The sequence below is a fragment of the Anoplopoma fimbria genome, chromosome 6 (assembly GCF_027596085.1).
Source record: "Anoplopoma fimbria isolate UVic2021 breed Golden Eagle Sablefish chromosome 6, Afim_UVic_2022, whole genome shotgun sequence".
Classification (NCBI taxonomy): Eukaryota; Metazoa; Chordata; class Actinopteri; order Perciformes; family Anoplopomatidae; genus Anoplopoma; species Anoplopoma fimbria.
The window spans coordinates 20217490-20234818 of NC_072454.1; the positions used below are offsets into that span (position 1 = coordinate 20217490).

The 17329-nt window shown below is 40.5% G+C and overlaps 1 protein-coding gene across 1 annotated transcript; it reads right to left on the reverse strand.

Moving 5' to 3' along the window:
• Nucleotides 1-8469: 8469 nt before the first annotated feature.
• Nucleotides 8470-17074, reverse strand: LOC129091900 (protein snail homolog Sna-like). The gene is made up of 3 exons (XM_054599583.1): nucleotides 16872-17074; nucleotides 12007-12633; nucleotides 8470-8708 (listed from the first exon to the last, which is right to left on the reverse strand). Exons 1-3 carry the CDS (start codon nucleotides 16948-16950, stop codon nucleotides 8530-8532), a joined length of 885 nt encoding a protein of 294 aa, XP_054455558.1. The 5' UTR covers nucleotides 16951-17074; the 3' UTR covers nucleotides 8470-8529.
• Between the last annotated feature and the right edge of the window lie 255 nt (nucleotides 17075-17329).

Sequence of the window (17329 nt, forward strand, 5' to 3'; positions counted from 1 at the left end):
TTATCTCCAGATCTAGTGAAGTAGAAGTATAAAGATACATACAACTGTAACTCTCAAGAAAAATACAAGTACCTCAAACTTGTACTTAAGTACAGTAGTTGAGTAAATGTACTTAGTTACATTCCAGCACTGCTTGAAGAAGATCACAAAGGTCTTCATAGATCCAGCATCTTAATGCTGCTCTCAGAGTGAACCACATTGATGTGTTTCACTCTCTAATGAACTCCATTTACTTCAGGAGTCTCACTGGATGCTGTGGGAAACACTGGAGACGTTTTATATTCAGTCTCTTTTTATTATACTTATTATATTTTGTTTTAACAAAGATTGTTTTCTCCAGATCACAAAATAATTAATTAGTGCTCTTGATATAATGGCATTAAGTTATGTTTGTTACATAACTGTTATTTATATCCTTTCCAAGGATGTCAGAGAACTACGGACGGTTCAGGTAGGGATAGATCTTTAGGATTTTATTACTACCAGAAGTAGTTAGAAAATACATATATAGAATTTTAAAAACGAATAAAGTCAGAACAGGATTAGAATTTAGTTATATTATAAATATAACAAATTATTGTTTCTAGAGCAGCAACACTAATGTTTACAACAGCAAAGTCACTATATAAACTCAATTATATCTAACTTGAAACCAATCTCAGATGTTCAAGAAATAAGCATTTCTCAGTGAAGTTTATGATGAATGAATAACACAGACATTAGTCAGTATCTGTCATCTGTGTTCCTCCCTCATTCCTCTATCCTCCCTCTGTCCTCTGTCCTCCTCCCTCTGTCCTCCGCTTTGTCTCAACCAGCAGAGAAGTCTACCAGAACAAACTAAAATAAACTGTTAAACTACAGACAGCTTCTGTTTTAGCTTGTTGCTAACAAAGTTCTATTAGCAGAGCTAGCGTGCTGTCTTTGTGTAAACATAGCAATGGTGGATGAGAGACTGAGGACAGAGCAGATTAATTTAGGTTTTTCTTTTGTTTACATGTTAATGCCTGATTGATAAAGTTTTGGCTTTTTATTTGTGACCTTTTTATTTGAAAATAAGAAGTTTAGTTGTCGTCAACTCGAGTAATCTTCACTTCACCTGGTTCACTTCAGTGTCTCCACTGCAGCCTCTCTGTGTGGCGTGTGTGTGTTTATTTGTGTGATAATAAATTACACCAAAACATTACAAAGTGTGATTGTTGCAAAAACCACAACGCGCTGACGGCCGTATCCAAGATGGTAAATGTCCAAATCGCCAAACTCAAGGCTTCAAAACATCAGACCACAAACCAATGGGTGACGTCACAATGACTGCGTCCACTTCTAACATATAGTCTATGCTATAAATACACATACACACACAGGACATGTACAGGACTAGAGACAATGGAACTAGATAACATAGGTGTTTGCTATAGTGTAGCCAATAGATGGCAGTCCTTCTCCAGACAGGCAGAGCATAGAGAGCCATACTGAAACCAACACACATACACACATGGAAAACTGCAGGTCGTGGAGAAATTAGAGGAGAGAACTTGTGTAATGTTACAAAAAATGTTCAAATATTTGTTGACTAAGTACTTGATCAAAGTGGGCATCATGTGCCATTTTTTTTTTCCTATCAATAATGTTTTTTGGGTCAAATTTGTTTGATTTGACTGTGAATGCTCTTTATGCAACACCAGAGCTGACGTGCACTGACCCCAAAAAACAGGTCAAGTGTAAAGGATCAGTTCAAAAGACTAAGGCCATGAGAAGAAAAATAATTTGTGTGATGAATGGTGGGAAAGACAGACTTGTTTATTCACATCAGCTGATAAAGTTGGTTGTGTGAGCGTTAAAAACACATTTCCACTCTTTTAAACTGGGTTTAATGACTTTGAACAACATGAGGGGTCCATGTTTGTTCCAAGTTTGTTTTTTCATATTTTTAAGTGACATGTCAGATATGTGGGCATTTGCATGCTTAGTTAATGTTATTCTTTCAATAAATTTGGTTATTTATTACTTTTACACTCATCTTGTCTCCCATTTATGTTGCAGCCTTTGAGCTCATCCTAACTTGATGACCTAGTTTGAAAAAAAAGTGAAGTTGGTTTGACTGGTTGTATTTGGCTTGATGTGCAGAGACTGATTTCAGGATCAGTAGTAGCCTAGTAGACAGGTTCACCTCGTTTGGTGAGTGAGATGTGAGCTGTTTTCCTGTTGTTGGTTAATGTGAGCAGCTGTACTGATTAGTTGTCCTGAGGAGTGTGTGTGTGTGTGTGTGTGTGTGTGTGTGTGTGTGTGTGTGTGTGTGTGTGTGTGTGTGTGTGTGTGTGTGTGTGTGATGATTTTTGTGTGTGTGTGTGTGTGTGTGTGTGTGTGTGTGTGTCATGCTGATGATTTTTGTTTAACAGAGTTCTGGTGGTCCTGTACACAATGTGAGTTAAGTTCTGCTGTTCTGTCCCCGTCAGGTTTAGGAGTGGATTCCTCTGGAGTTCGTTGAGGGTTTGGTAGTGTGGTGATGAAAATGGTTCGAGCAGTTGTCTCGGAACACATCAGAGGCTGCAGGTGGGTTACCAGTTCATGGCTGCTTTACTGGGCCTGCAGGTCTTAGTGTGTAAATACCCACCACAAGTTGTACCTGAAGACCAGGGGGGGTTAGTTAGTGTCTGGTTAGGCAGCTGGAGGGACGGGGCTGCAGTGATGTATCTGTGTATGGGCTGCTCTTGCCGTTAGTGTAATAGTTTAATTCTGTACGGATCAGTTTGGGTTTTGTGTGTGTTCAGTCAGTCAATTTGTTTCCTCCATTATGACTTCTGTGGAGGAATTCTTAAGAGCTCCATCAGGGGAGTTATTGGAGCGCTGTTTGGTGGATGCTGTTGGTCTAAGGTCTGAAAAGTTGATGTGCCTGGCTTTACTGAGGGAGACAATAGTTTCTGGTGTTTTCTGCTAACAGCATGTTTTGTAGACCGAGCTTTTGTGTTAGAGGAACCTTTCGGATGCTCCCTTGGATAAGCGCTTATGCTTATTTAGTTGTGAGCGTTTTTGTAGCTGGTAACTGTGGTAATTCCAGTGTGTTCACTATCTGTCCTTGGATCTCCATGCATGTTTTCTTTAGTTTGTTTCAGACATTTCTTCACATGCTGACATCACTGATTACTGATTCCCCGTGTTTATTTAGTTAATGTTATTCTTTAAATAAATGTGCATATTTATTACTTTTACACTTGACTTGTCTCCCTGTCTCCTACAAAATGAATTCCCATACAACTTAAGTGCATTCCAAATGGATTATGGACGCAGTTTTAAACAAATGTGGTTATGTTTTGGATACAAAACTACTTGGTTAGGTTTAGTAAAAATTCATGTTATGGCCTAAAATAAGTATGTTTGTTGAAACATTTAAGTTATGGACATAGGTTAAAATAAGTCAACGTCGACTTGTAGTTGTACACAAGCGCCGGAAAGCGATCTCCGAGGAGGAAGTCCTGTGTTTGTTTGACCCATCCATCCACCTAACTATGCAAAGTATGATTAGAAATGTAAATGACGTAAATCATTTTTCTTGTGTCAGTATTCATATAATATAATAATATATAATAATATAATAATATAATTACATATCTCGCTTGAAATATTAAAATGGAAATCTTTCAAATAGTTGTTACTTTTATATTTGAGTAGATTTCAACCCCAAACACAATTGTTTCTTCTGTTTTGTTGTGTTTTATATTCATGTTCTAATAGCAGACCTTCATAAATGAACGTTACCTTGAGGAATTTTATTTTGTTATCATTTTATGTACATGTTTATCTGTTCCTTTCTCAACTCTTCACTTGAACACATTTCCCCAATAATTGTTTATAATCTTTTTTTTAATCCGTGTTTTTGTGTTGTTGCCTTTCATATTTTGTATTACTGCTACTGCTCATTACTGATAAGCCATACAGATTACACTAGCTCTTTAGATCACAGTGTGTGGCAACACATTCTCACTCCTAACTTGGCCATTGTCCCTACACTTCAAACTATGCTGTAGGCAAACCTCTAGCATCAGTCAGGCACGGCTTGTAAGTGTCTACTTGATACATGCTAGTTTCTTTTCAAAATAAAGCTCTGTGTTCACAGCAAACATGCAGTTTCCACTCGTTACTTGCATACAGTCTCTTTTAAAATAAACTTCCAACAAAGGTTAACTTAGTTTTTAGGTTTACTTAAGCAACACAACTACTTGGTGAGGCTTCTGTGAAAATATCATGGTTTGGGTTTAAATAAGTATGTTTGTTAAGTAAAATGACTATGCTTGTCTTTTTAGACATTTTGCAAGCTTAATGTGGTGGAAAGAATGTTTAAAATAAAGTGGGATAAAACCAAAGGCTTCACGTAAATTGTAAAATTAAAAGTCAGTTCACAGAGGCTCCAGCATTTATTTACCTCTTGCAGCCTATACTAGAATACCCCTAGCCATCCAAGTAGTTTTGTTGCGTAACTAAACCTTAGAAACTGAGTAAACCTACGTTAGAAGTTTATTTTGAAAATAAACTGTTTGCATGTAACAAGCTGAAACTGGACACACCAACTCTGACACGTCCAAACTGATGGTTTTTGACAAATTGGAAGTGAGTGTGTGTTGCTTTGTCAAGTACTTTGGTTGAAATTGTGGCTGTGGAGTAATTGTGATGGAAACAAAGATGAGTCAAAGTAAGATTTCTGAATGGGAATAAAATCGTGAGTAGAACTTTTTATAATTAGCCATTATTGCTAATGGCTAGTTTGGTATTAATGTACTGTACAATACTTTTCCGTTTGTCATAATTATTTTATAAGGAAGTTGTGTTTTCAGCTTGTTCAGCTTCCATCAAGTTGCTAACAATCAAATATTAATGTTTTACCCATCTGGCAGTATCTCTCAGTATCTTATGGTTAAGATTTGGGCTATATGTCTGTGATTTCTGTCTCCGATTATATCATTTGTGAATTATTTATAGTGAGCACCACACATGAAATTCCATTTTATTCTCTCATTGTATCTCTTAAACAAAACTATCTACATGGAGAGGAAGTAAGGAAATATTTATTTTGCATTCTGGTGGCCCTTTAGTAGATTCATTTTACAGTAGAAAGGTCTCAAAACATTTGCTGAAAAATGACCGGAAAGATACGCGCACACACAAACACAGTTCCAGACGTGGTGGAAAAAGAGGAGGGGGTGTAATGACTTGGCATAGTTGGGAATGTTAGCACCTCACTGATCTGCTTTTCCACAGCCACTGCACAGATATATCCAGCTCCCTCTCTGTCTGTCTCTACACCACCATAATTAAACACACATTCTGTTCTCACTCATCACTCACTCAAAAAAGCAACAATGTTTCAAAATGTTCATACTGAGTGCATCTCCACTGACATCACATTTCAGCATTTTCTTTCCACAATAACTGCTTGTAGCAGTTAAAACTATGATAAACATTCTTATGGTTATGTTTAGGCAACTTAGTTCACTAAGTTAAAAGTGCTCAATTTGAAATTCAGAGCTTATCTATTGCGTCATGGTCCTGAACATGGCGACGGCTGAGCCGGTGCTGGAGCCAGCTAACGGTGCTGACAGAGGACAGTGTTTACCTGAGGAGGACTGGAGGGTGGGCGCTGTGCTTCCACGACGACGCCATGAGCACTGCTAAGTTTACACATGAAGGTTTGTTTATTCGTCATGGGAAATACCACTTGAGAGAGCAGAGATTTGGCTTGAGGACTACAAAGTTATGACAGAAAGCCTGAGGGTGTTTATGAAGGCCGGATAGATCTTCTTTTTCTGTGCTATGGAGCTCTAAACCACGCACTGAAAACAGTCCACACACTATTTCCTCCTGTTTCTTTGATAAAAAACTACAGTGACCATCTGTTTCAGGAAATTACTGGGCCTTTAAAGTGAAATAAAATTATATGTTTGCAAATTGTTTTTAAGATTTACGTATTCAATAGAAACCAATGAGCTTGGAGCTGAGGGACTCAGACAGAGTAGGGAGGTGGGAAAGTATTGACAGATGGACTCACACATTGTTGGTTTGGATCTTTTTAAGGGATTCGTTGATGTTAATAAAAAACATATTCTGTATTTTCCCTTTTGTTTAGGGACTTCTTATTCGAGAGCATATAGGTGTCCGGCAGAGCGGTAGAGTTGGGACTATTCAAGTGATACCTGACTCCATAAAAACTTAAAGTATGATAACAAAAACAAGTTCCATTTTTTGACCTGGTATAAAATCCCTAAATTATTATTATTAATTATAAAAATGAATAAAAAAGAATGTTATTCAGGCCTTACATGGCTACACACCTTGAATATCGAAAATATGCCTATGCATTAAAAGCAAATGTTCAAATTATATTTTAATGGGTAGCATTTATGTCACTTTGACACATAAAGCCTTAAACACAACCTTGAATGTTCCCTCCTCCTCCCCTCATCTGACTTCTCTTGAGCCTCTGACCTTCATCCTGAAGTGTACTAACTTGTACACACCCTATTCCACACATTGGCAGATGTCTTGGTAACAAGTGTAGCACGGTGTCATGTGCAGGGCCTCAGAGGCCTGTGATTAGGGAATTTTTTCCAAACACTCACATTCACTGTGGAAAATACCAACATAATCACACACATTTCTTACTGTATCCGTTGGCCTAATAATGTAGCCTAAAAATAGGCCTTGACAGCAGCTAAATGCGGCAGCGCTGTCTTGTATTACTGACACACTGGGAGATGGAGAGCTGCCCTCATGCCTAATATAACAGCTTTCCATGTATTTATAGGCCTGCAGGGAGTCAGAATAGCATCTGTGTGTATTGAAAATGAACCTGACTGACTGACTGGTTAGGAATATTTAGATCTTGTTCCACAGACGGTTACTGTTCATAGCATTCCATTACATCATAACAGAGCTATTTTGGTGGGCAAACAACAGGTGCTCACTCATACTACAGGTGCAGGGCAGGGATAGTGTTAGCAGCATTGTGACATCAAGTCAAGTATCTTTTCCGCTGGTGGGAAAACGTGGATCATGTCTTTATATAACTGCACATTGTCGCCCAAGAAAATAGATATGCATAGACTGTACTGACTGATGATGAATTGATAATTGACTGACAATTTACGTATAGATTTTGGGGGCCTTCCTAGGGACCCCCTTGTTCTACTTGTACATGTGACCTTTATCCGTTCTCATAGAGCAGCTGAAGCTTAAATAATGAAGTCATGTCGATGACAACTGAGAAAACACCATCCACTGTTGAAGACCATGAACCCTAATGGGGAACGTCGGAAAGTCCCAGGAAAATCTAGTGATGTTTCCTCACAATGTTTTTGTCGTCCAAACCAAATCAAATGATCTACAAGGGAGGACAGTGTCTGGTAACCCAAGGAAGAGACTGGAGAAGAACAGTGGAGAACAGCAATTTACCAAGCTGAGATAACCATGATGACAATAGTATGACATCATTGAGCAACACAAGACATAAAAAAGTTATTGTCACATAAAAAAGGATATGAAAGGTACATAAACAAACACCTTACACAGATCAAAGGCTAGAGTAGTAGCCTACTCCCCATGACTTACAGTATGTGTCATGATGTATTGAAGGTTACGAATATTGTAACCCTAGTTCTATAAGCACAGGCAGAGTCCTCTACTGGACTCTATGAGTAATGTTCCAAAACGTGTAGCCGGCCAATCAGGGCGTGCCTACCTGAATATGTGCAGACCCAGCAGTATATCTAGCCCCCCCTTTCTGCAAGCGGCGTAGGAGCAGCAGGGCCCCTTGGAAGGGCTCAGCCTGTGCGTATAGAATAAGGGTTACCATATCGTAACCTTCGTTCTAACGCACTCACAGGGATGGAGACTGGCTCCAAAAGCGAGTCAATCTTCACAGACCCCCATGTTACAATGCCCAACTTTACAGACCAATTAAACATGTTTACAGCCTGGTACAAAACATTTATTTCAGTCTCTATAACTAATTTTCCCGTTTATGAAAACTGTGTGGGGGATACTTTTTTATATAACTGACCCATTAAAATCTCTTCCAATCCTCACATTTTTACAGAGCATGAGATTTTCTTCTTCTAAAGTTTGAGTCACTCATTTTAAAATAACTTCAAACAATAAGCAGTTTTATGCAGAAACAATACAACTTTATTACATAAAAATCTTGATGTGATTCAATACTTTATATACCTGAATACTCAGTTGGCTAATTGCTACTTCAGCACTAGTTCTAGTCAGTTAGTGAGTTCCAACATCAATGTTACCTTGCAATAAGAGCAAAAAAACATCAACATACATTTGAGGCTGTTCCATTTATGCTGACTCAATCTGTGGAAGATTTTGAACACTTTAAAAATATATTTAGTTAGTTTGTACACCTATTCACTTAAGTACTTTAATGGTTTCTGATAGGAAGTTACAGATCCAGTTCCAAAGACATTGTTGTTCTGGACCAGTGAGACTCTCCAGAACAGTATCTTGGAGCAGGTGTAAGTCAACAGGCTGTCAGGACAGCGGGCAGCCGGCCTCTTGGTGCTTGGCTAACAGTGAGATCCTGGAGAAGGTCTTGAAGCAGCTTGCACACTGGTACTTTTTCACTTCAGAGTGGGTTTGGAGGTGAGCTCGCAGGTTGGATCGGTCAGCAAAAGCTCTGCTGCAGTGGAGGCATGAAAATGGTTTCTCTCCTGCAGAAGGAACACAGAGAATTTATGTGGGTGATGACAGGGTTGATATTTCCTGTTTCTGGTAATCCATGAACCCTCTAACCAATCAGAACCAGAACAATAGCTCTTTCGGACAGACACATTGGGTCTATAGAGATAGCGTTAGATGGAGGCCAAACAAAGGAAAGACTGGAGTTAAATGCGATCACCTTGTAGTAGTGGGTTAAAGTTTCACATCTAAAATGTAATCTCGCTGTGTTGTTGGGTGCTAGAATGGCATTAATTTGAGATGATAAACTGTAGTACAAGGCTCTAGAAATCTACAATATCGGTGAAGCGTTTCAGAAATTAAAAGTAATGTTGCTAATAGTTTAGCTTAGCTTACTGCTAACCTCCTCAGTTGTCACTGCTGAGCTGAGATCACCGACTACGCAGAAGGCTTAACTATTAGAGAGATGACCCACTGTTGGGTCATCCTCTGCAACCAGTCCAACCAGTGCACTACCACTTATTTAGGGACTGGCTAGGTAGTCAGCCACCTAACTATGCCTTCATTCCATCATTAGGCTTAGTTTGTACTATAAAATGCCATAAAATAATGCAATCACAGCCTGAGGGCGGTGTGCAACGGCTCAACTTTTTTCTTTACAGGAAATGTAAAAAGGCAATAAAGTAGTCAATGAATAAGACATATGAGTTAAGTGTTTATTATAATCCATCCTGGGAATTTGGGAGGTTGGGTCACGGTGTTTTCCTCTGGCGTTTTGGAGGATAATGCAATGAACAGCGCATTGAGTATTAACGTCTTTGTACATGCTTGGAGTTTGTGCTCCATCTGCGGAGGCTCACGCTACGGTGCCAAGCGCGAGTATAAACAAAGCTTTAGAAAGACCATAGAAAACGAGCCCAACAGCAGACCTGGGTCTACGGTCCCACTGCCTCACGCCTCACTGCCAGGAGATCACCTTGCTGTCTGGAGTCCCGGAGACTAGAGCTGCAATCCATTGCAAATCGGAAGTCGATAATTCTTGGTAGGTATTCCCGACCTCAAATCTCAATGCGTACATGCAAGTTTACACAGACACTCCATCAAGCACAACATTAAGTAAAAAATGATATAGTTCACTGTGTCAGCCGCCATGTGGCTGTAACGTCAGGTGTGTTTATGTCGGCAAACTCGGACCAGATTTACAACTTGTACTTCCAACTTTTATGACCAATCCTTTGGTCTTGGCAGTGTTAGGCTTGTTTTTTTCTGAGTACAATTGATTACAGCATAACTAACTAACCAGCTCTGGAGACAGACAAGCTAGCTAGGAAATTAGCCAGCCATAGAAACAAGTGCTTTCTTCAGCCATTAAAAATAATAATAATAATAACTTAGTGGCCAGCATTAAATAACTCGTTCAAAGAATAGTTCTGACTCCACCTACACTCCGCCCACAAAAATACATCATCATGTTGACTAACAGAAAACAGGTCTATATGAATGGGTTAATGCCTGTCAGTCGACCCTCATCCCGACCAGGGTCGGTTGCAGATTGGATGCTGCCCTACTTTGGTGAACTGGTGTTGCAACAAAGAACCAACACAGAGAGAGAGAGAGAGAGAGAGAGAGAGCATGCGAGTGGCTGATCATGAGACAGGGAGTCGCATTATGAAACTAAAACTTATTTCTGTGGTTTCTCAGTGAAGTTTATGAACCACACAGCAGACCTTGCTAATAGTCTGAAGTGGGGTGACAGCTGTCTCAAATATGAACGTGGTCCAGCATGGGTTGAACGCTCACTGAATATGCAGTCTGACAGGGGTAGATAACTTGATCCTAAAAGGTAAGGTACTGTTTATTAAACATACAGCATATCAAATTCTGGCTGCATTCGACATTTTTGAAACTCTCCAAAATAGACACTCCAACAATTGAGCCCACCATACATAGTGACTAGCAAGTTGTGTTTGGGTGAAAAAGTAAGTAGGGTTCAAACATCCCTCCCAAGATTCTATAAAGCAAGGGGCCTCATCTTTTTTTCTAATGTCATTCAGGAACCCATTCATCATAGATTTATCCATTTATTGCAACAAATGGAAATACAGTTATGCCTGGCGGTGGTAGCTCTACTCTTAAAATGCTCCCAGGATTAGCCAAGCTGCATACCAAGCCAAAAAAGGGAGCACAATGCAGAAACCCCCATGGGTATACATGAATGGGGCCCAAAGCAAGACATGGAATACCATTTCACCTTTGTGCTATGCATGAAGAACTCTGAACTAGAAAGGTGGAGGTTGTGGTGGAGGGGGCAAAGCTTTGCCAGCAACGGTTTGCAGCAGAATTAGGTGAGCAGGGGATCAGTGAGGAGGAAGTCGTGTTTAAATGGACCGCCATGTTGTGAGAATGGGCAGTGATTGGTGTGTGACTGATTAGAAACAATGATTTATCTTCTGACTTTAGCATTTCCTGATAAATGCACATGCCTTTCAAGTACATGAAGCCAAAAAAGTTAGACATCAGAGATATAGTATGTGGATCTTCAGCACTGCTGCATTCATGGTGCCAACAGAGCTAGTGCTCTAGCGTTTTCTTTATCCCTGCCTACCAGCCGCTTGATCTCAGTGCGCTGAATCCAGAGTTTATTTTCCTTCCTCCGTTCATGTGAAGCAGCATGAGGCCCACTTTTATGACTTTTAGGACCCAATGATTTTAATAAGAGCTGTATAAGGGTTCACGCTCACCAAGACCATGCCACTAGTGAGGAACAACATAAGTTTTATTTAGAGTGGCATGAGAATGCGGGAAGGTCGGTTAAGGGTTGAGTTGGGTCGGATGATAGGGTGAAGGTCGTGTTTGTTGGGATGATGCGTGGTCTTGTTCCTGAACCTTAGTTATCATAACTTAATTTCCTACTGGGAAGATAATTTACCTTAAACAAAAATTAGGGGGGCTTGGCTGTGACGACCAAAGCTGGGGTTTGAACTGGCTGAATTTGAGTTGGTACAGCTAATAACTGAAGGTCTTAGAAGAAATGCACACGCCTGGAGAAACAAAATTTTAATTTATTTAATAAAAATAAAAAAACTACCAAAAAAGACATGGACGGTAAAGCGCCCGGTTAGTGGCACAGTGAACAAACAGAGGGCTCACGTAAACCACAGGCCAATGCCCCACGTGAAGATTATAACAGCAGTGTTATGTTGACCTTCTCTCAGAGATTCAGCAGTTTTGTCGATTTTGGAGTGTTCTTGCGGTGAAGTGGTGCACCCTACTTGTTTGGAGCATGTGCGCATTGCACCTTTAAGGTTCGAATGTGTGTGTTTCACTGACCTGTGTGTGTTCGTATATGTCCCTGAAGCAGCCAGGGTCTGGAGAACGCCTTGCCACAGAGTTTGCACACACAGGGCAGTGTGTGTGTCCTGATGTGCATCTTGAGTGCTCCCAGGCTGACGTACTCCTTCTCACAGTACTTGCAGCTGAAGTACTTCTTACTGCTCCACTTACACTGGAGCTGCTTGTGTTTGGTCAGGCTGGAGAAGCTTAAGTACTCTTTCTGACAGTCCAAACACTCAAAGCACTCGTGGCTGCTGCCGCCGGGAGGAATGGTTGGAAAGAAGGCCATGAGAGGGAGGGATGAAGGGACGAGGCTCTCAGTCCTCCTGTGGTCTCCTATGACACACTGGATGTCCAGGTTCAATTTGGAACAGGATTCGGCTGGTTTGTATGCATCTGCAGTGCTTCTGCTGTAAGCTTCTGAGGAGTGGCCCAAAAGGTGAAGAGGGGAGGAGTGTGGAGAAGATGCTCCGAGAGAAAGAGGACATGAGGAGGAGGAGGAGGAGGAGGAGGAGGAGAGAGACTGGGCTCCCTGCTTTAACCATGGGCTTTGGGCAGGACAATGATGATGAGGGGGGACGTCATTGTGCAGCTGAGAGTCTTTGTGCATGCTGCAGTGGGCCTCTGTAGAATAGAAAAACATACACAGCTTATTATCAAACATATTAAATTAGCCACAGAATGCCTAGGTGATGTTTCAACTTTTAAAGGGTAGGTTCAGATTTGTTCCTTTCTGATGCTCACATGCAGTGGCGACTGCTGCATTTTTCTCCGGGGGGGCAAAAATATTCAAGGATCAGTTATTGTCATTATGCAACTCAGTGATGCCCAACCAAATCAGTTGTAGCCCATTTGTAACAGAACGAGCACTTGACAAACATACAAAACAAATACAGTAGTAGTTTCCAGTAAGGAAGGAATGGGGATCATAAGGAATGGAAACAGCAGCAACAAAAACAATTCTCTGGGCAGATAATATGGCTGACATATTCTCATTAAACATGAGATCATAAACACCATTCCCTTTGACTGTGTTTGAGCACCAAGCATCATGATGTAAACACACAGTCCACCTCCTCTCGTCCAATCGGAGTCCTGCTCTCTGTCCTGCTGTCCACCCTTCATTTGCAGCTTGATCCGGGATGAACGATGGATCCAGGCCTATGTGAAGAAGTGGAGCCAACAGTCACCGACCTCCTGATGCTTTCATTCAACTTATTGTAACTTGTCCCAGTGGGACAGAGAGGCTGAGTGTACTGGTTATAGTGGGACAGAGAGGCTGAGTGTACTGGTTGAATGGACTGGTTATAGTGGGACAGAGAGGCAGAGTGGACTGGTTATAGTGGGACAGAGAGGCTGAATGGACTGGTTATAGTGGGACAGAGAGGCAGAGTGGACTGGTTATAGTGGGACAGAGAGGCTGAATGGACTGGTTATAGTGGGACAGAGAGGCAGAGTGGACTGGTTATAGTGGGACAGAGAGGCAGAGTGGACTGGTTATAGTGGGACAGAGAGGCTGAATGGACTGGTTATAGTGGGACAGAGAGGCTGAATGGACTGGTTATAGTGGGACAGAGAGGCAGAGTGGACTGGTTATAGTGGGACAGAGAGGCAGAGTGGACTGGTTATAGTGGGACAGAGAGGCTGAATGGACTGGTTATAGTGGGACAGAGAGGCTGAATGGACCGGTTATAGTGGGACAGAAAGGCAGAGTGGACTGGTTATAGTGGGACAGAGAGGCAGAGTGGACTGGTTATAGTGGGACAGAGAGGCTGAATGGACTGGTTATAGTGGGACAGAGAGGTAGAGTGTACTGGTTATAGTGGGACAGAGAGGCAGAATGGACTGGTTATAGTGGGACAGAGAGGCACAGTGGACTGGTTACAGTGGGACACAGTGGACTGGTTACAGTGGGACACAACACTCAAAGATTGTCCTACAGCAAACTTAATAATGTTGCAACTCACTCTCCATAAGACAACGTCAATAACCACCGTTGCTTAGCAACATAGCTTTGTGTTGTCCACTTTGGTGATCTTATATTTTGCTGTCGATTCTATAAGTGTCAGGTTTTTTAATGCTATTTAACTTTAAGTGTAAAGTGCTAATCAGACAGTGTTATGTAGGTGGAAATCTGGAGGCACACTTCACTGCCCAAACAGAGCGATTTTTTGCAGAATGCTGCGTCTTTTATAAAATTGTTGCTAGGCAACTACCAAATAAATACTAATGTTATTTTAACAGGAACCATGAACAGTACGCTACCTCATATTTATTAGTATATTTTAAATGAATGAAAATAACTAAATAACCAAATAACTCTCATTGCCTGCAGGCCCACTGTTCTCTGTTCAGATAAAGGTAACTCGTGGGTAAAGTCATGTAGCTCCAGGATCCAGCTAAAGTCACCACAATTAGAAAAAACACGAATGACACCGGTACTTTTCAACCCTGAGTTGATTTATTTTTTTCAACTCAAGGGGTTCAGGGTGCTCCTGTAAAAACACGAGGCACATAGAGTGGAAGATGTGAGGTGCTCAGCAGAGCAAAAGAAGCAAACAAAATGCTTCACTATTATTTTAAACATTGACAAAAAGCCGCCACAGGCTAATAAAACACACTTTGTCTGATTAGCTGAGTCCGTGAGTATAGAATTCTTACTAGATAACACCAAATTTCAATCCACTCCTCGGGTACACCAAGGCCAGGTATCAATGGTGATACTTTTTAAAATAACAATAAAAAGGGTCTATTTCGCAATCATGTACACAAAGAGTCACTTATGAAGGGAATGCTTCATTAAAAATCTACATCTAAATATATTTCCATTGCCACCAAATAATAGGCCAAACAATAGCCATCATTAAAAAATATTTTCGCATGCATGTTAAAACATAGGGGTCTTATAATCGGGATGCTAAAAATGCTGCATTGATTCTGTGAACCAGTGAGGTCATCGCTGCATGCATGCATACAGTGTCTATATCGCCAGAACATGATTTAACGTGAGATTGATCCAGTATGCATCCTATTGATGCTAGTATCTATACTCAAAACAAGAGTATCGATAGGGTCTCCATTTTATGTTAGATGTCTCTTATTTGTTTCTTTGCACTATCCACTCTGCTGCTGTTATCCTGCAAATTCCCCCGCTGTTAGACTAATAAAGGATTAACTTATCTTATCTTACCTTAGTTATCAATCTGCCCCCCCCTACTTCTTTTCCAAATTTTACCATTGACTGTTGCATATTTATTCATGAATATTTAATGTTCAAGAGATAAGAGAAACGTTTCTAAAGTTGATTTGAAAACAACATTGTAATCCTAAAGTTCACTTCAGAGATCCAAAACTCAAACTGTTTTTCATACGGATAGGAGTTCAAAAACGCACACACGCAAAATGACTGTGATACAAAAAAAACTTCAAGAAATCACCATCTGTGGTCCTCAAAAAAAGTCTTTAAAATTCACCAAGTTTCTACAGCTCACATCACTGTATATCTATATTTAAATGAGATATGATTTCAGTCCCATTACCAGCTCTTCTTCCTTGGCACTGCTCTGATGGCAGTACTGGGAGTCCATCAGTATAGTGGGATGGGGAGGGGGGGAGGGGGGCTCAAGCTCGCTTTAAGGGCTGTATTGGAACAAATACAAAGGTTGAAGGAGGGATTTGTCAGGAGGAGCCTGGAAGGCTGCTACATGGGCTCTTGAGGCTGCTTAATGGGGCCCTTCTGCTCTTCTTAAGGACCTCAGATTTTGCACCTGCTAAACACAAAACTACATTTTGTTTGTGGCCAGACAAAACTGCTACGTCCCTTTATTCATCATTATTTTCCTTAAATCATTTTATAAAGAGCTAAAACAGAAAGGGTGTCCCGGTTTTAAAACATTTAGAACAGAAGGATATGATAAATCAAAAGCATTGTAAATGCGTTAAAACATAAACTTCTAACCTAAAAACAGTTTGGTAAAAAAGTAGGATGTTTTTTTGATCTTTGATGAATGTGATACAACTAGGACAACAACAACGTGTTACTCCATATAGCGCTAAAGGTTAAAGGGGATAGGGGAGGGAAACATTAAAGTGCTCCTCTTCAAACATGTTAAGTAAAAGTCCTGCTTTCACACTTCCAAGCAGTAAAAGTTACTTAAATGTAAAAATGAAATATCAAATTCCTAAGCTGAGCATGTTCAATTACTGATGTACTAATGTGAAAACAGTCTCTTTGGGTAGCAGGTGTTGTGTCATAGCCTATATCAGTTTCAATGTTAATGTTATTTATTTAAATAGCATATATTCCATACAGACTATGTAGTTCAAAGTGCTGTACATTTAAAAAAAAAAAATAAAAAAAAAAACCTTCCTTTTACAGATAAAATAAATAAAAGTGGTAGGAAGACAGCATACGTTTTGCGCGTATAGCTTTTAAATGTAATTAAAAAATGTCAACAGATGAATAAAAACTGGAAGACATTGTATATTTAAAATGACAACAAAATAATTATTATTATTCAATAATTAAAAAAAAAAGGTTTAGACATAAAAGTGTTTAATTTCATCAAAGGTAATTTAAAAAGGGTTGTGGCACACTGACAAAGTGCTGTTAAAAAATAAAGTATTCTGTTTTAAGTGATGCTTGAACATGGAAACAGAGGTCTAATGTTCATAAGTGACAAATATTAGCTTAGATAACTCCAGGCTCATCCTGTTATGAACGTTACATCTCAATCTACAAAGCAGTACCAATAATATTTCTATTTTGTATCAAAAAGCCAAAAAAGAAGTATAAAGAAGTATACAGTGCACTTGTTACTCTCCCTCCTCTGACCATCAGTTCTTTCTCCAACAGTTCCTACCTCCAGGGTTTGAGTTCAGTCTCCCATAGTTTGCTCTCTTGGCGCTGTGATGTTTCTTCACCAAGAAAGACCGCGGCATGTTGTCTCCCTCTCCGCGGGACTTTGGCGTGGAGTGACGGCCGGCGGTGGTTGCGAGTGAGAGAGAGCCGGTCCGTGATTCACGGCGGCGGGCGCCTCTGTGTGTGTGCGTGTGAGTGTGTATGTCTGTGGTTTTGTGTTTGCGTGTGTGTGTGTGTGTGTGTGTGTGTGTGTGTGTGTGTGTGTGTGTGTGTGTGTGTCCGCCCGCCTGCGGCCTCGCGCATTCTCCCGCTAGTCAAGGTGTGAGCCAAGGGGTCGCGGGGGAATTTCCATACACGCCAGTGTCGAGCCAATTACAATGAAAGGACAAGTGCAGGGGGTGGGGCTCTGTGTGTCAATCAGCATACCCCAACAAAACAGGTGTATGAATGGTAACGGCA

Coding starts and splice junctions, on each gene's coding strand:
- LOC129091900 (XM_054599583.1), bottom strand. CDS start 16,950: ATGCCGCGGTCTTTCTTGGTGAAGAAACATCACAGCGCCAAGAGAGCA. Junction 12,634..16,871: donor ACTGAACTCAAACCCTGGAG/GTAGGAACTGTT, acceptor TCTATTCTACAG/AGGCCCACTGCAGCATGCAC. Junction 8,709..12,006: donor ACATATACGAACACACACAG/GTCAGTGAAACA, acceptor TTCCTTCTGCAG/GAGAGAAACCATTTTCATGC.